General features: G+C 38.4%; 2 protein-coding genes across 2 annotated transcripts; one reads left to right on the top strand and one right to left on the bottom strand.

Moving 5' to 3' along the window:
• Nucleotides 1-128: 128 nt before the first annotated feature.
• On the bottom strand, nt 129-4,889 carry LOC121369810. Its single transcript, XM_041494884.1, has 3 exons — nt 4,723-4,889; nt 3,557-3,702; nt 129-244 (listed from the first exon to the last, which is right to left on the bottom strand). Exons 1-3 carry the CDS (start codon nt 4,887-4,889, stop codon nt 129-131), a joined length of 429 nt encoding a protein of 142 aa, XP_041350818.1.
• A 4,745-nt stretch (nt 4,890-9,634) lies between these two features.
• LOC121372711 (endo-1,4-beta-xylanase 1-like) lies at nt 9,635-17,545 on the top strand. Its single transcript, XM_041499186.1, has 9 exons — nt 9,635-9,772; nt 10,024-10,069; nt 10,747-10,902; nt 12,719-12,774; nt 13,355-13,492; nt 14,727-14,898; nt 15,693-15,800; nt 16,439-16,657; nt 17,316-17,545. The coding sequence occupies exons 3-9, from the start codon at nt 10,888-10,890 to the stop codon at nt 17,535-17,537; spliced, it is 930 nt and encodes a 309-aa protein (XP_041355120.1). The 5' UTR covers nt 9,635-9,772; nt 10,024-10,069; nt 10,747-10,887; the 3' UTR covers nt 17,538-17,545.
• Nucleotides 17,546-19,238: the final 1,693 nt, after the last annotated feature.

The following is a 19,238-nucleotide window of genomic DNA, read 5'->3' as shown; positions in this document are numbered from 1 at the left end:
GACCTAACGCTTTCTCAGCAAACCATACAAACTCACTCATGTGTGGAAGCTGCTACTGGGATGCGAACCCACTACCGGCCTAAATACCACGTTACATCCACCCTAGAGCCGATGACTTAACCACTATATCAATGAATATATTTACGTCTGTTTGGGGCATTAAGATCTCCTTTCAAGTGAATCCATCCATCAGATTTCCGTGCCATTGGCTCGTTTGCAGGATTTATATATTGTTTAGTGCCATCTGCAGTACAAACATATTATAATACTACATTGGGTTATTCAATTATGTTAACCAACACAGGTAAATAAAACGAACAGAAGGCAAAATGACAATAAATCGTTGCACTAACCACTAACTAACAACTAACAGATAGCCCAGATAGCTGAGGTGTGTGTCCAGGACAGCGTGCTTGAACCTTAATTGGATATAAGCACGAAAATATAAGTTGAAATAAAAATAAATTGTTAAAAATACGTATATTTATGTTACTGCTATTATTTCGAAAACAAACCAAAAATCAAAAACAAAACAAAACCATCCAAAGCAAAACAAAACACAAGATAAAAAGACAGTTTGAAAGACTGTTAAGTACAAGTAACATGAATGTTATTAATTTATAATAATAATATATAATTTATAAATAATTTGTTTACAATTGTCACTTAAAATTATTTCATTCTCAAGACTGTGATTGCGATGTAGACGTTGCTATAGAGCTTAAACAAAACAAGTTTTTTTCAGCCCATCAGTTTTCAAGAGTTATATTAAAATCATCAGTTAAAAGTACCATAATTATTTCACTGCTGAATACAAATTAGTCGACTCTACACTGCACAGTTCACTTCAGAATACTAAACTTTATGTTAATAGTGGTTTCTCCACGAATCCTTGCATTTGGTGTAAACAGGAAAGGTCTAAGTCATCCATCAAAACACCAGTCAGTTATTTGCCGCCTAAGAGTTCTAAATAAACACGTATGCGATTATTGCAACATATGTCATTTTAAAGTATTTTAACCTGTTAGCAACCCAATATAGATTTTTAATGAAATTTATTATTTGACCGTCATTTTCTATTCAAGGAATGGTCTTTACATTTTAAAATAAACATTCACAAATGCTTTTTGTGGAAAGCAACTTCAGTAGAGTTATTTAATTTAGTTTGGAACAAGCTATTATATTAACTGTTAAAGCTTGTTATTATAAGGTTTTGGAATAAATTCAACTGAATTATTTCACTTCGGCGGGCCTTCTAGAATACGGTGGCCCGAAGTCTTCGGGACGAGAAAATTATAATTAATTTAGTGTACTTAAAACCATTTCAGTATTTGAATAATATATCAGTGAGGATTTTACGTAGAAATACCTTGTCGTTTGTCTATTCATAGATATTCAAACACTGGCCTCGAAACTAACTGTATTACAAAAGGGATTCGTAAGATTTCAACTTTCTAATAGTTAATTTTCTCTTTATATTATCATAGTGGAACATTTACAACTATATTCAAATGAAAATTATATATAGTTACATTACAGCAATTGCCATGGGTTTTAGTCTTTAGCTGATAAGCTGGTGGCAACGATTAAAACTCATAGTGTCCTTAATTGCTGTAATGTAGTTTCAAACTAATTGGACTGATTGCTATCCCCTAAGTAACTAATGCCTAAGTTATTGCGTAAATGCAGGTGACACAATAACAATTAATTGAATCGTATATACACAGCTAACTATATATAATTTTCATCTGAATATAGTTGTAAATGTTCCGCTATGATAATATCGTTATAATTTAACACAGACTATTTATAGACATAAGATACCACATATCATTACACATGACAGGTGTATTCACAACTGCCAGGTGCAATAACACAGTCGATCTTTGTCAGTTGCTATCGATTTTCGTTTATGTAGTGTTTAGAAAGAAAAGAACAAAAGGATGTATATATACTACTCAAAAGAATTTAAGGGTCAGACGATATTTTCGACATTATTTTCTGAATGTCAATTATATTAGCTAGACCATAATGTCACGCATGGTATTGTTCCATTTTGACGAAAGTGGGTCTAAGCAACCCATAAATGAATTAAAATCCACTGTCATTGACACTGTCGACTAGTTCTAATGGCGAAAACATGCTTACATTTGCACATAAATTAGGGCGAAAGCGAAAGGTCTGCTAAGTGCCCATAACTTGCTTTTTCACAAAGCGCTTCATTTACACGCTTTGCATGTGTATTCCATGTTCCCAATGCTGAATTTCCGTATAATTGCAGCTTGCGTTCGTGTACGGTGCACACTCCAAATTCGACAATGGTACGACGTCAACTGACTATCGAAGATCGAGGAAGGGCTATTGCTTGGCTTCAGGATGGCAATACGCAAAGAAATGTTGCTCTGAGACTTGGTGTCAGTTAGAGTGTCGTTGGCCGACCGTGGCAACGGTACCAAGCAACGAATTCTGTTCGAAATCGTCCACATTTGGGAAGACCCCGAAGCACTACAAACAGAGAGGACCGCTACATCACCAATATGGCTCTATGTCAACGCACAACCACTGCACGCCCATTACGTGACAATCTGCGGACTGCGACTGGAACTCGAGTGTCTGATCAAACCATACGCAATCGTCTGAGAGCCAATAATCTACGCTGCCGTCGCCAGGCTGTTCGACCACCACTCCTACCACGTCACAGAACGGCCAGACGTCACTGGTGCACGCTTCATCTGCGGTGGCAACGTGTTCAGTGGGGTCGAGTGATGTTCACTGATGAGTCCAGGTTTAGTCTCCAGTTCAACGACGGTCGGGTTCGTGTCTACAGACGTCCTGGGGAGCGCTTCGCTGACGTTAACGTTAGACAACGTCACCGTTTCGGTGGTGGCAGCGTCATGGTGTGGGGCGGCATCTCTATCCACCACAGGACCCCCCTCTATGTGGTGGATGGCAATCTGAATGGAATCCGCTATCTGAATGAGATTATCTGGCCGTTGATTCTCCCAGGCCTTCAGCAGATTGGCGGCGGGGCAGTTCTGCAGGATGACAATACCAGACCCCACCGCGCCAGGGTGGTAACGGACTTTCTCAGACAACAAGGTATTGCCGGGATGGATTGGCCAGCATATTCGCCTGACTTGGCCCCAATAGAGTACGCCTGGGACGAATTAGGCAGGAGAGTTCGGGATAACCATGCCCCTCCGGCCAACCTTCATGATCTGGGTCAACTTCTTATGGCAGAGTGGCAGGCCATTCCCCAAGAGTTCTTCAGACGTCTGATCAACAGCATGAGGCAACGATGTGTCGAGTGTATTCGCGCCAGGGGTGGATTCACACACTATTAAACGAATGTTCTAATGTGTAAAATCCATGTTTGACAACCTTCAACTTTGACAGCATGTCATTACTGTTTTTTACATTTTATACACAGTGCAACAGTGTATCATACAGCTAAGTGAAACAGTTTTGAAGTTTTGATTCCGAGGATTTTCATGAATCATAATAGGCAAAAACACGGTTGAGTATAAGTTTGATTAAGACTTTAGTGTTTGCAAACCAGGGAATGTAACAGCCACTTCTATCTGCATATTCTGCCTCAGCTCGCCGGGATGGTCATTCAGTAAACGCGCATAAGCAGAAACATTGTAACTTCGTCCAGGATGAAGTGTTATTTTCTGGCCCGGTCCTTGATAGTACTGAGTTCTGATGGAGAGAGAAAGAATGAGAGAACAAACCCCACAAAGAAAACCATCAAAAAACCCCAACAACAACAACCACAGAATAGTGTGTAATATACAGTTAAAATGTCTTTTTTTAACGACACCACTAGACCATAAATTAGTCTTTAGTTGGAAAAGATGTTATACATTTATTTTAAATTTGGTTTTTGAGGAAATGCTAGAAATATAATATTACATTAGTGCCTGTTAGATACCATTTATATTACATCTCGTTGTTTAAAAACATTTCCAACTTGTTTTTTGCTTGTTAGATACGTTTTGAAATGACTCGGCTACGCATGTAGCATTCTCTATTTCTTCCCAGATCATGCCAAGAAAGTTATATTTTTGTTACAACTGGAATCTGTGAATCTATATATGGATCTGTCTAGTGTGTCTCGTCTATAGTATTGGGGCAGCCACTCCCGAGAAGATCCTTTACTGGATATTTTATCCTTCTTGCACCGCCAAAAAGAGGACTGCCACTCCCAGACTAAAGTTAAAGTTTGTTTTGTTTGACGATACCACTAGAGCATATTGATTAATTGATCATCAGCTGTTGGATGTCAAACATTTGGTAATTCTGACATATAGTCTTAGAGAGGAAACCCGCTACATTTCCCCTATAGCAGTAAGGGATCTTTTATATGCACTTTCTCACAGACAGGAAAGCACATAACACGGCCTTTGATCAGTTGTGCATTTTTTTTGTGTGCCTTTATCATAGTTTGACACCCAATAGCCGATGTATTTTTCGTGCTGGGGTGTCGTTAAACATTCATTCATTCATTCATTCATTCATCAGTTGTGGTGCTCCAGAACAGAAATTAAAACTGGCACCGGACAGAGCTTTGTAACAAAACAATGGAATATTATTACAGCGCCCTGCTTCTGAAGAGTGTTGGCATCCGTTTTTATTTCAGTAATTTAACCACAATACGACAACAAACCAACAACATCCAAACAATAAACAACTTAATTAATTAACATTTTAAAATGGTACCTTCCAGAAGTTTGTATAGCATGTGATCCACTATGACGTGTAGATGTCACGTGACACTGAATTCCAAAGCAGTGCCAATGATCAAGGCTTTCCATGCCACTGTTCTGCAGAAGGTCTTGGCCCCAGACAAGTGACAGTAAGCACGCAAACCTCACAACCCACAGCATGTTTACGTTTTCTCTAATACAGTTGAAAGATTGCACGCTTTTAAGTATAAAGCTTATCTTTACTCCGCCACCAGAAGTTTTTGTGTAATCCCCCACCCTCCCCCATTTCCGCACATGCTTTGAGCACACGACTGACTAGTTATCTACGTTCGGTAAGTACGTACGATAAAGGAACCTTGATATAGACTAAAGTTGTCGTTAGTTTGCTGATGAGGTACAAATAGTGTACGCATAGGTGTACGGGCTCCCATTTTTGTAGAGGGCAAGCTGGCTTTTGTCTGAATTAAACGTAAATGCTCGAATTTGGGTAACAGCTGTTATTTATATTAGCATCACTAACAAATAGTAATACAGGACTGCAAATGAATCACTATGCATTTTTACATGGATTGCAACTAATTTTGAGGGTCGAATGATTGAAATACTTGGTAAAAAGGTCTCAGGTTTGCACATTTTGCTCGAATATCTGCATAATTTTTGCCCGAATTTGATGCCCCCCCCCCCCCCCCCCCCCCCTCTCCATGTCTCGTACGCTTATGAGTGTACTGCTAGTAGAATAGTACGGCGCTTGGTGGCAAAACATGATTTGGAGCGTACATCTACTACTTCGCCACTGGAAAGAAATGGAACAAAAAGGAAGGTTTACTTAACGAACCTCCCAGTAGACCTGCATGCATCTATTTCCTTCAAACAATGGACAGCCTCTCAAGTGCCCTTCTTGTGGTCGTCAGGTCAGGTTTCAGGGCAAGCTGTACAATAGCGCATAGTGCCTGTCATGGCAACAGCTGCCGACTTGCGCCGGCTCCTTCGTCCATTATCAATAGTTGTGATTTTGATGATGATGGTGGTAGTAGGCTAGTGGTGGTGGTGGTGGTGGTGGTAGTGATGGTGATGTTGATGATGATGATGATGATGATATGATTATGGTGATGATGATGATATGGTGGTGATGATGATGATATGATTACGATGATGATGATGATGACGACGACGACGATGATGATGATGATGATACAGTAGCTAACATTTTTGTTTCTACTGAAGATACAATCAAACACGTTATTCTCAGTTCTGGCGATAAAAGAGAGAGTTGGACACAATTCTGTCAGTGAATGCTCTTTTAAAGAATACTGAATAGAATTATTCACAAGCATTGTTAAATTTCTGCTATAATTTAAAAGAGAAAAAAAGTTATAGTCTGTTCTAGTCCAGCATCCAGAACAAAATATTGTATGTTGTTCTCAGGAGAGAATCTAGGATTTTTGTTTGGCTGTGGTGTAACTCATTGTCATAAGAAGGACACATACACGAGTGTTCTTTTTCTGATGCAAATGGAAAGAAAGAAAGAAATGTTTTATTTAACGACGCACTCAACACATTTTATTTACGGTTATATGGCGTCAGACATATGGTTAAGGACCACACAGATTTTGAGAGGAAACCCGCTGTCGCCACTACATGGGTTACTCTTCCGATTAGCAGCAAGGGATCTTTTATTTGCGCTTCCCACTGATGCAAATGGATGTATGTATTGAGGTTTCAAGGGGCGAGACGTAGCCCATTGGTACAGCGCTCGCTCGATGCGCGGTCGGTGTGGGATCGATCCCCGTCGGTGGACTCATTGGGTTATTTTTCGTTCCAGCCAGTGCACCACGACTGGTATATCAAAGGCCGTGGTATATACTACCCTGTCTGTGGAATGTTGCATATAAATGATCCCTTGCTGCTAATCGAAAAGAGTAGCCCATGAAGTGGCGACAGTGGGTTTCCTTTCTTAATATCTGTGTAGTCATTAACCATATGTCTGACGCCATATAAACGTAAATACAATGTGTTGAGTGCGTCGTTAAATAAAACATTTCTTTCTTTCTCTTTGTATTGAGGTTTTAAGTACGCATTCCTTTTCTTAGGTGTGCGCGCCAAATTGTATTCTGCCACCGAGAGTCTTACTATTCAACTGCATGGTTAAACTCGATTTATTGCTGCCACAATAACAAACTAATGACAAATGGTTATATGTCAAGGTTACTTATCGTTCATATACTTATGAAACATAGATAACTAGCTGTGTGATCTGAGCATGTGCGAATATTGGGGGGGGGGGGGGGGGGGGTCAAACAAAATAGAGATGGGGCAATAAAGATAAGTAATGTACTTAAAAGCGTGCTTTCTCTCACTTGAATGAGTAAAAAAAACGTAAACATGCTTTGGATTGCGAGGTTTGCGTGCTTATTGTTATTTGCTTGGGACCAAGAGCTCGTTCAGAACAGTGGCATGGAAAGCACAGATCATTGGCATTGCTATGGAATTCAGTGTCACGTGACATCTACACGTCATAGTGGATCACATGCACTTCAAACTTCTGGAATGTACCATTAAAATGTATTTATTTATTTATTCATTCATTCATTCATTCATTCGTTTATTCATTTTATTTATTTATTTATTCATTCATTCATCTTATTATTTATTTTTCATCATTATTATTATTTATTTATTTATTTATTATTTATTCATTCATTCATTTTATTTATTTATTAATTTTATTTATTTATTTTCTTTCTTTCTTTCTTTCTTTCTTTACATGTTTATTTTTGTTGGTTGGTTGGTTGGTTGGTTGGTTGTCATGAATAAAACAAAAATGGATGACAACATTAATTGGCCCTATTCCACTGTTTTATGTTACAAAACATTTAAAAGCACATGGCTATATACATATAGCATCAGACGGACCGGCCTCGGTGGCGTCGTGGTAGGCCATCGGTCTACAGGCAGGTAGGTACTGGGTTCGGATCCCAGTCGAGGCATGGGATTTTTAATCCAGATACCGACTCCAAACCCTGAGTGAGTGCTCCGCAAGGCACAATGGGTAGGTGTAAACCACTTGCACCGACCAGTGATCCATAACTGGTTCAACAAAGGCCATGGTTTGTGCTATCCTGCCTGTGGGAAGCGCAAATAAAAGATCCCTTGCTGCTAATCGGAAGAGTAGCCCATGTAGTGGCGACAGCGGTTTCCTCTCAAAATCTGTGTGGTCCTTAACCATATGTCTGACGCCATATAACTGTAAATAAAATGTGTTGAGTGCGTCGTTAAATAAAACATTTCTTTCTTTCTTTCAAGCATCAGACATAAAGCTGGTAGGTACTGGGTCCGCCTTCTGGTACCGGCTCCCACCCAAAGTGAGTTTAACCGACTTCTCTCTCACTAACAACTAATCACTAACCCTCTGTCCTGGACAGACAGTACAGATAATGTGTCCCAGGACAACGTAATTGAAACTTAATTGGATATAAGCACGAACATAACTATAATGCATGTATAACCTGTATGATGTATGAAGGCACTTAGTCATCACAGGAAACCTGCTACATTTTTCCTAATGCAGCTAGGGATATTTTATATCCACTTTCCCACAGACAGAAACACACATACCACGGTCTTTGACCAGTTGTGGTGCATTGGTTGAAACGAGAAAAACCCCAGTCAGTTGAATGGATACACCGAGGAGGTTTGATCCTGCGACGCAAGCATCTCAGGCGAGCACTCAACCGACTGAGCTAAATCCCGCCTTCTATATATGTACAAATAACAGCCATTAAAAACATACACAAGTTACCTTTTATAGATGAAAAAAAATGTCATTTTGATACAAATTATATTCAAAATTTTGAAAAATATAAAACATACTCGTAATATAGTGGGCGGGACGTAACCAGTGGTACAACGCTCGCTCGATGCGCGGTCGGTGTGGGATCAATTCCTGTCGGTGGGCCCATTGGGTTATTTCTCGTTCCAGCCAGTGCACCACGACTGGTATATCAAAAGCCGTGATATGTACTACCGTGTCTGTGGGATGGTGCATATAAAAGATCCCTTGCTGCTAATCGAAAAGAATAGCCCATAAAGTGGTGACAGCGGGTTTCCTCTCTCAATATATGTGTGATCCGTAACCATATGTCTGATGCCATATAACCATAAATAAAATGTGTTGAGTGCTTCGTTAAATGAAACATTTCTTTCTTTTTGTAATATAGCTTAGTTTGGAGACGTGTTTGGATATTTAAATGTATGTATGAAACTGGTTTGATACGATTTTTTTGGTAATTTTATTTTATTAGTATTGTTTAGCTGTGTGCTACCATAAATCATTGCTTCTATATATTTTTTTTTAAATTTTGTTGGGGATTTATTTTTAGCTATTTATAATTAAGTAACTTATAGTATTGTATTTGTATTGCAGATGGCACTAAACAATACATGAATCCTGCAAACGAGCCAATGGCACGGAAATCTGATGGATGGATTCACCTGCAGGGAGATCTTCAGGCACCAAATAGACATAATTATATAATATTCGTTGGCGTAGTGTTTAACGCATAGGCTCTCGGGCGTTACTGGTACTGGGATCGGATCCCAGTACCGGCTTCCACGCAGAGTTAGTTTTTACGGCTCCACGAGCAAGTGTTTTACCACTATGACTATGTACACTGCCTTGCCTATCATTTATCACTAACAACTAAGTACTATCATGGACACACTGGCCAGATAGCTTGGTGTGTGCGCCAGCGAAAATAAATGAAAAATGAAATAGGCTACACTATATTTCGAAAAATCAATGTTGTATTGTTTATTATTCTGAAATCTATATATCTTTTGTTAAGTATCATTAAATGTCGTTAAATGCGGGGAATATTTACGAATTTTGAAATCATTTTGTGTTACAGCAATGAAGGATTCAGAGCTTTACATTCAAGGCCCACATGGAGGGGTTGACTTTATTGTTGACGATGTGTCTGTCATGCCATTAGCCAAGGACTGGGACTGGCGCCATGAATCAGATGCCAACATTGACAAGTTTAGAAAAAGCATATTGTTATTACGTAAGTTGTTGAGCATTTTGATTTGTTATTTAACTGAAAATGTTTCACATGTTTCTTTATAGACAGTTTAGTTATTAGTTAAAGATTCTATGTAAACTTTTCACATTAGGCACCTATAGATATTCATCGCAGTCCCAAGTTAAACTTTTAAAAAAAGAGGTTTTATACTACTACATTAATAATAAATTTTGCACTACGTAATTTCTAATATATATTTTATCACAATGACTGTGTCTTTATTTTCGTTTTAGTGTACACACACATGGCTCTGTAGATTTGAGTCAGGTAGAAGTTGAGGTGAGATCTGAAACTATCTTTTTATGTTGACTTCTTTTTTCTTTTCTTTTTTTCTTTTTTCGGGGGGGGGGGGGGGGGGGGGGTTGAATTCTTTAATTTGTTCATTTATTTATTTATAATTTTGTACATTTTTGTAATTATGTACAGTATTTATCCTTGAAAACGGCTTAGAAAATTGTAATAGAATTATTTATCTTTAAAAACGGCTTGGCAAAATTGTAATAGAATTTGAGGAACACATGCTTGATCTGCATGATTGAATAAAAATATTCCACTTTTTTAACTGAAGGTTAACGTGTAGTGAAAACCCGACTTAATATTGCTGGTTTGATCAACTTGTTAATAAATAGATTGTTTGTTGGTCAGTTTACAAGAATAATTAATATTATTACTTCGTCGAGCAAAGTATTGGGTTTTTCTTAAGCTTTATATTTTCTTTATTTAAAATGTTTAAAATATTTATTTTTATGAAAAAGTGATTCAAATTGTCCCTAATATATTATTTATTAGCTCACTTAATAATAAAAAATATATTGTAATGTATTGTATATTTAAAGAACTAATATTGAATTATTTTTGTATAAAACATTTTAAACATTATAAGCATACAATTAGGAATTCTATCAAATCTGTAGAAAAAAGGCATTTATTCAGTCGTATATCGTGTTACGTTACAGATCAAGCAGATAAAGAAATCGTTTTCTTTTGGGACAGCTATTTCCTGCAACGAGTACTACCATGGTGATACCAGATACCAAAACTTCATCTATCAACATTTTAACTGGGCCGTTATTGAGGGCTGGCTAAAATGGCACGTGATGGAACCACACAGGGTGTGATTTTCTTTACATATTTTATGTTATGTTATTTTTATTTATTTTTATGCTTAGGTCTCGTGATCACATTGGGTAGGGGGTGGGGGAACCATAATTATAATTTTTTGCGTGGTGGGTTTGCTGTTGTGTTTTCTTTGTGCATGCCGGTATATGATTTAAATAAAACTAAATTTGTCGAGCAACACAAGACCCAGAAGAATTTCTCCGATTCCATGGCCTGCTATGGTCAGTCAAGCTCTCGGTTATGTACAGCTGCACGCCAAAAAAGTATAGTGACCACTCAAAGTCTGCAGGTGCAAAGCCAGTGCCCCAAAACCGTTCACTATCACCCAAGATCGAAGCGTTCAAAGAAAATGTGGCCATAGCCCATCTTCATGTAGCTGTCTGGTTGCATGCCTTGGAGCATTTCATTTTCAGTTCACCTTATTTTCGTGATTATATCCAATTGAGGTTCAAGCACGCTGTCCTGGGCACACACATCACAGCTATCTGGGCTGTCTGTCCAGGACAGTGGGTTAGTTGTTAGTGGTTAGTGAGAGAGAAGAGGGTGTAGTAGTCTTACATCTACCCACTGGGTCGTTAAACCCTGTACCTACCAGCCTTATGTCCGATGGCTTAACCACGACGTCAGCGAGGCCGTGTTCTCGTGTCCCTGTGTGTGTGTGTGTGTGAGAGAGAGAGAGAGAGAGAGAGAGAGAGAGAGAGAGAGAGAGAGAGAGAGAGAGAGAGAGACCGTGCAAAACAAAAAGATCCAGCTGTAACATTGCTAACATGGCTTGCAGTTGTACAATGTGTTGTCCTTGCAACGGTGAACAAGTTTGTCAAAATGAAAACAGTACGTACGTACAGTGTTTTAAAGAAGATAATGACTGATATGTTTGATGAACATATATTTATTTGTAATCACTTTGTATCATTGTTTATTTGTCTTTAATTTTGTTCACCTAAACCTAAAGAAAGTTAATATAGTCAAGTCATCTAGTAGTCAAGCCATTCATAGTTCTAACTTGCACGATTATAGTAATTGCCATGTTTAGGAAGTATGTGACATTCTTGTTGTTTTCTATACTTTTCCAAGTAAATATAGGTAGAATCAGATTCCCCAAGTTAGAAAAGATACAAAGACAGTTCAAGCATGTTTTTTTTATCTTTTCTGGTTGCAAAGATATGTGAATAAGTTCATTTTCATGATTCTTTGGCAGCCATCTTGGACTTTCTCAATTTCTCCAACAGTGAAAACGTCACATCCACCTGGATATTATTATATACGTGCTAGAGATCAATGAATGATCGACAGTGTTAAAACACACCTATAACCGACAAAAATACGTTAACCTCTTCGGCTGCTGGACTAAAACCCATTAGAACCGATTGCCTGAATCTGGTGTTCTGTTTTTGTGAAACAACTGCAGCTGTACCAAGATCCTGAATGCTGGTTCTATTCCGACTTCAGATTTGGAATTAATATCCTCGATTAATATGGGCCATTTACGTCATTAGCAGTCGTTATATGAGAGAGAGAGAGAGAGAGAGAGAGAGAGAGAGAGAGAGAGAGAGAGAGAGAGAGGGTAGTGGGTGTTCCTCATATCCCACCCCCAATAGATAGATGGAGTGTACAAAGACTTGTTTTATATGGCAGTACTGTCGGAGATATTCTATGACTTACGTTTACGTATCAAAGGCATATTTAAGAAAATGTTTAGCCATAAGTAGACCCACTTACCTGAAAAACAGTACTTATAAGCCAGTTCATGTTCGTGGAGTTTTCTTTGCATAATGATGCATAACTGTAATAAACGTTATTTTGTTTCAGTGTCATATTAATTATGATACACCAATAAGAGCAATTAAAAAACTTCTACAGCATGGGTGAGATTTTAAAAACATATTTCATCACTATTTTATTTTGATAACAAAGGTCTGTGAAGGTTTAGGTTAAATTTTTAAAATTATTTTCATTCATTCGATTAGCCTAGTCATTGGCTTATCTATAAAGGCCGCCCATTGAATGTATGTTATGTTTCAGTTGTGCCCCCCTCCCCACACACGGAATAAGTCACTGGCGAAGTCAGGGGTTAGATCCTGGATGGACGTGCCTGAACCTTCATCTGATATGGGCACGTTAATACGAGTTCCCTCCCCCCCCCCCCCCCCCCCCCCCCCCCCAGTTGTGTCAGAAGAGAGCTTTCTGAAATACCATCAGCATGCATAAATAAAGTATCCAGGACATAGACATACTGGCTTATTAATTGTGTGTGATTTTGAAAGGGTTTATACCACCAAATCCAATCCCATAGACGTTAATGAGGCCAAGTTGTAACACACACATTTTTAATCAACACCATCTGAGTAAATCACGGGAAATGGTGGGTGGGGATCTTGCTGATAGTTTCAATAGACCCTGTTTTTGTGCCATATTATAAAACTATCCAACTCATTCTATTTGTAGAGTCAAAGTACGTGGACACAATATTGTTTGGTCAGATCCGAAATTTGTCCAAGACTGGGTGAAAGCTCTTTCCGGAAATGAGCTCAAGAAGGCAGTACATGATAGAATCGCCGGTGTTGTCTCTAGAACCAAGGACCTGTAAGTTTATCTTTCCAAGTATACAGTAGTCAACACTGTGTCTATAAAACCTTACATTATAACAAAACATGGTCTTTAAAAGCAGGCTTTCTTAAAGTCACTGAACTATTCCGTGGTGCGGCGGACTTTTTTTCTCCAATTTACATAAAATGCATATGTGTTTTGTACAAACACCAGTATAAGCAGAAACATATTGGATTTGTTAAAATTTATAATTTAGGCAAGATGTTAAAATTAATGTATAATTTAACGGTACTAAAAGAAGAAAAAAAGTTTACACTACTTAATAATGTATCGGTTCCTATAAATATAAACATTTGATATATAATGAATAGATCTAAAGTGCTTATTTTTGTGTTGTAACTGTAAGGTTTGCAAACAACATACTGTCTGTCTGTATTAGTGCGGGGTTATGTACATATCGAATAGCCTACTTAAGTCAATATAATGTTTACAATCTTTCTTGTTTTTATCAGGTTGTAACACAAAATTCCTGAACGTATTCCTTCTGCTCCAGCATTTACTTTTGAGACGTTTGATTGACAGTTCTCTTTATATTCAGTAGAGTTTCGCTACCTGAATAAGAAAAATGTTTTTGCACACCCCCCCCCCCCCCCCCCCCCAAAACAAAACAAAAACAAAAACAAAAACAAACACAAACACAAACACAAACACAAAACACAAACACAAAAAACAAAACAAACAAACAAAACAAAACAAAAACAAACAAAAACTGCAACAAAATATGTTTGATAATTAAAAATATTTTAAAAATAAATAGGAAACAATCGGTCAGTCAATAATTTTACCACATATAAATCTTAAAGAAATATGAATAATAATATCGAGATAATGATAGCAAGAAAAGAGAAACAAGACAAATACATGTTACAATGGTTACAGTCTAAATATTATTTTAAATTTTAACTAGCAACAATGTCATTATAGGTAGAACGTCTGGCAACTGAAAGTAGAAGACATCTTTTTTCAACTCGTAACAATACTGCCTTATGATTAGGCCAATATAAGCCTAACAGAAAAGTAGAAAGGGTAGTTTTTCAATATCTTTTAATTGAGTAAATATTGAATTAATTTAATTATTTTTGGTATAGTATATTTCTTGAGTTTTATAAAGCCTTGACATTTGTTTTTAAAGTTGGCCAATAATTCATCTTCAACTATGAAAACAGGTGAAACGATATCGTAGTTTGTTACAAAATAATTATTTTTGAAGCGTTGAACACTGGGACGTGAATAACGAAAACCTTCACCACTTCTATTACCAAAACAAACTGCATGACATAAACTACAACCTCGATGTATTCCGCCAAGCCCACCAGGCAGCGCCAAACGTCAAGATGTTCCTCAACGAATACGACGTGGTAGCTGGAGGAGGTACAACGGAGGTGAGTATGTAATTGTTATCTGACCGCTTCTCAACCGGCCTCGGTGGTGTCGTGGTTAAGCCATCGGACATAAGGCTGGTAGGTACAGGTTTCGCAGCCCGGTACCGGCTCCCACCCAGAGCGAGTTTTAACGACTCAATGGGTAGGTGTAAGGCCACTACACCTTCTTCTCTCTCACTAACCACTAATCACAACAACTAACCGACTGTCCTGGACAGACAGCCCAGATAGCAGAGATGTTTGCCCAGGACAGCGTGCTTGAACCGTAATTGAATATAAGCACGAAAATAAGTAAAAGAAAGAAAGAACCGCTTCTACTATTGTTTCATCCGTTTAGATATAAATACATGTTAAAAACCAACATTAATCATAACTCCACAATCAATCTCACTAAAGGCTGGTGTGATGGCTGTAAAGTTATTAAAGAAATCACCCATTAATGTGACTTGTAGACTATTTTTGAATGGCATAAAATTACGCATTATCGCTTCAAATGTACCGCAATTTCTGTGATATCTCAAATTGTTTGGAAGTCTTGTGGGGGGAAAAGACTTTAAACAGAGATCTTTGACATTGAAAATATAGAGGTTTTAAGTTTAGAAAATATTAACAGAAACAGTTTTTACTGAATCCATAAATTCGGAGCATTTTACACGTTTAGGAATTCAAGTGAATCACAGTCTCTGTCTCTCTGTCTCTCTCTCTCTCTCTCTCTCTCTCTCTCTCTCTCTCTCTCTCACTCTCTCTCTCTCTATATATATATATATATATATATATATATATATATCTTTTAGGCATATCTAACCCAAGTTCTGAAGTTCAAGCACGCTAACGTTGGATTGTATGGCTTAGGAGTACAATGTCATTTTGGCCACCAGGCTCCAGATCCAGCACTTATCAAGGTAAGGAAAAAGTACAGAACTGGGTCCTAGTAAGCTACATCGTGGTTGGAATACCAATGTAAGATGTTGTTCAGTAGCAGAAATGCCGTCTGAAGTTCCACGACCAATCCCCTTTATTGGATTGTTTCTCATTACGACCAATACTCAGGTATATCATCAAAAAAAATTTAAAGTTTGTTTTGTTTAACCGCACCACTGGAGCACATTGATTTATTAATCATCGGCTATTGGATGTCAACCATTTGGTATTTTGTGACATATAGTCTCAGAGAGGAAACCCGCTACATTTTTCTATTAGTAGCAAGGGATCTTTTATATGCACAATTCCATAGACAAAATAGCACATTCCACGGCCTTTCGTATACCAGTCGCGGTGCACTGGCTGGAATGAGATCATCAAATTCAAAGACTGTGGTATGTGATATTTTGTATGTACTTAAATATCAGGGCCGTAAATAGCTTCAGAATCGAGAAACAGTAAATAGAGTGTCTTCTCCAACAAAAAATGGTATATCCAAACTAAGAGGACAATCTTTCATAATATCCTTCGCCCATATAGATGGATTTTTTAAAATATTGTAAAAGATTCATTCAAGTTTTAAATTGCTGTTGAGTGTTTTTCTGGTGGGGGGTTTCAGAGACATCTTGACACACTTGCCCAGGCAGGCCTTCCTATCTGGGTGACGGAGTTGGATTTTCGTATCAACAATGAACACACACGGGCAGATGCCTATGAAATGGCTTTGAGATTATTCTACGGTCACCCTGCTGTCGAAGGCATCATGTTTTGGGGATTCTGGAGTCAACACCATTGGGCTGGAGAACGAGCAGCGCTAGTCGGTGTACAAGAATTCAGAGTAAGAATAAACACAGAGATAAGCAGTTACGCAGTTAGCCAATTCATGCCCAAACAATCCTCAAGAGAACATAAACAATATATCATTGCAGTCTAGTCAACATCTTTTGACAATATGCCTAAAGGAACGATATCTCAAGTTAATGGAGGGAACACAAGTTATTGTGGTTGGGGATGGGAGGACAAGAAAAATAATTATATGTGGATTACTTCAAACAAAATTTCCTACCATTTGAAGTTGTTATTTTTACATTCAGTAGAACAAAAATGTACATTTTCTGGTTTTTAAGTGTTGGGGCGGAGATAGAGTGCAGCCCCCCCCCCCCCCCTCTCCCACCCTTCCCCTCCTTCAGTTTCTAGACAGTGATCCGTTTGTCAAATATTGCTTTTTAATAAACTGCTCCATTCAAATTCTAAATCCCTCACCACCAGCTACTGAAGTAGGTTAAAATAGTCCATATGAGGGCATAGAAGACTGTTTTAGCGTTCATTAAATAAGAAATACTGTATAATGCATAGATGTCGGGAAATGTCTGCAACTTGTTGGGTGGGGAGTTTTAGTAATTTGCTCTGTAAGGAATACATAATATTTTTGAGATGGAGGAGGGGAGGGGACAATGATCCATCACCCCGCCTCTGACACTTATGTAATGTTACAGATCAACGCAGCTGGACAGAGAGTCTTGCATCTGCTTGAGAAGGAGTGGATGACTCACGAGACACACAGGTCGGGAAAACACTTCACAGTGCGCGCCTTCCACGGGGACTACGAGGTGCATGTGCGCTACAGAGGCCGTGGCGTCACCGACCAGAGACAGACGTTCACTCTGGGAAAATCTCAACACGTCACCTGCACATCTCACATTAAATGTGTAATTTAGTAAATAAAATCATGACAGTTATTCCCGTGTGTTCTTAATGTTTTGGGTGTCACGCCTAACTGGACTAATTCCATAGGTATATCTGCTGCAAAAATAACACAGGACCCTCCCCAAAAACAAAATAAAAAAACAAAAGAAACAAACAAACAAACAACCCCAAGAAACCTCCCAAAAACCAATAACAAAAAACCACACCACACCCAACAACAACAAACAAACAAACTAACAAAACAAACCCAAACCCAAACCCAAACCCAAACCCAAACAATAATCACCACATTTTTTGTTTGCTACTCAAGGGAAATGTAGAGGTTCTTGACTAAATCTGAGCCGTTGATTTCATCGAGACACTCGGTGCCACTAATTAAACCCTCGGAACCTCCAACCAGGAACCGAACGCCCTTGTTGTCGGCGGTGGTGTTTTTTTGTGTGGGTTTTATGTTTTGTTGTTGTTGTTGTTGTCCAGTGTAATTCACACTCTGTTTGACAGACTCAGGGTGTGAGGAACACGCCATTCTTACTTTATACCATGACTCGACTCCGTCTCGTGACCCTGTTTGTCACGGGGATTCTATAATACCCGTAACTGAATGAAACACGATTGTCCAAATATCTCTCCTAACTGTGTATCTATTAGATCTCTCTGTAACAGGCAGTTATACCCGCTGTGGCTCGTCTAGGTATGATCAGAGATACGATCTTATATAAAGTATATATTATTATAGCACGTTTAGTTCACAAGAAAACACAACAAAACACAATACACTTTGGAATCTGTATTAACCTACGCTGACAAATGTACTGCCGCAGTAGTTAATTAATAACAACAATAACAACAACCCAGAACTGATCACTTAATTAGTTAATCTCTAGGTGTCTAGTTTACACAATATGCTAATCACTTCACCGTGACACAACACCCACACGTGTGATAATTGAGAAACGCTTCCAGGGGAACTTAATTAATAAAGGAATTACAGCTCTATTCCTAACTGGTTAATTTTTAATTAACCCTCAACTACTCCTTCAGTAACCTTGTAACACAGAATTAATACTGGTACCTATCAGAATAAAGACAATAACCTACAGTTTACCTAGGTCCTCTAGAATGACTGGCTAAGCTTTATATATAATTATTTAGGACAGTAAGCCTACAGATTACTGCGTCAGATGACCGGCAGCACCGTCTAAATAATATTGGTATAATACAGTATTAAAATATTTAAAGTCACATCAATCACATCAAGGTTATACACAGAGCAGAATATATATATTTACCAAAGTCCCGTCTGAACTAATATAGATCGTTCAGTGGACGACGACCGTTCCCCTGGATACTTCCAAATGTCTCTCCTCGATATATCTAAAACCCTAGGTATTTATTCAAAACTCTCAGAGACAGCGAATATCGCCTGGGGGTACAACGCGGTACCTCACCTATCATCTGATATTTCCACCTCTCCCAGAGTCGGTATATTTTTCTCTGATCGTCAGACTGGCTGTCGCCATTCCGCGAGCAATCCCCTGGCCATAAACAGCACTACCGGAGATATTACGTAACTACTAGCCACATGGCCTCCGCACTTGGGCTGGGTGTGTATTAGACGACCGTCGCGCAAAGGTATCACGTAACAAGTTGCCCATCTGGGCTAAAGTGCAATTTGGAACTGCACACGGCCCTCTAACACAATTAATATCGCC

The sequence above is a fragment of the Gigantopelta aegis genome, chromosome 4 (genome assembly GCF_016097555.1).
Source record: "Gigantopelta aegis isolate Gae_Host chromosome 4, Gae_host_genome, whole genome shotgun sequence".
Lineage (NCBI taxonomy): Eukaryota > Metazoa > Mollusca > Gastropoda > Neomphalida > Peltospiridae > Gigantopelta > Gigantopelta aegis.
The sequence above is the reverse complement of the archived record's forward strand: the minus strand, read 5'-3'. Positions and strand labels throughout refer to the sequence as shown.

Excerpts from the sequence above, each read along its gene's own strand:
- LOC121369810 (XM_041494884.1), bottom strand. The coding sequence starts at position 4,889 with ATGCTGTGGGTTGTGAGGTTTGCGTGCTTACTGTCACTTGTCTGGGGC. Across the intron at positions 3,703-4,722 it reads GCTATACAAACTTCTGGAAG|AACTCAGTACTATCAAGGAC; the intron begins GTACCATTTTAA and ends TCTCTCCATCAG. Across the intron at positions 245-3,556 it reads AGTGGCTGTTACATTCCCTG|ATGGCACTAAACAATATATA; the intron begins GTTTGCAAACAC and ends TTTGTACTGCAG.
- LOC121372711 (XM_041499186.1), top strand. Across the intron at positions 13,493-14,726 it reads GTCTCTAGAACCAAGGACCT|CGTTGAACACTGGGACGTGA; the intron begins GTAAGTTTATCT and ends TTATTTTTGAAG. Across the intron at positions 14,899-15,692 it reads CTGGAGGAGGTACAACGGAG|GCATATCTAACCCAAGTTCT; the intron begins GTGAGTATGTAA and ends TATATCTTTTAG.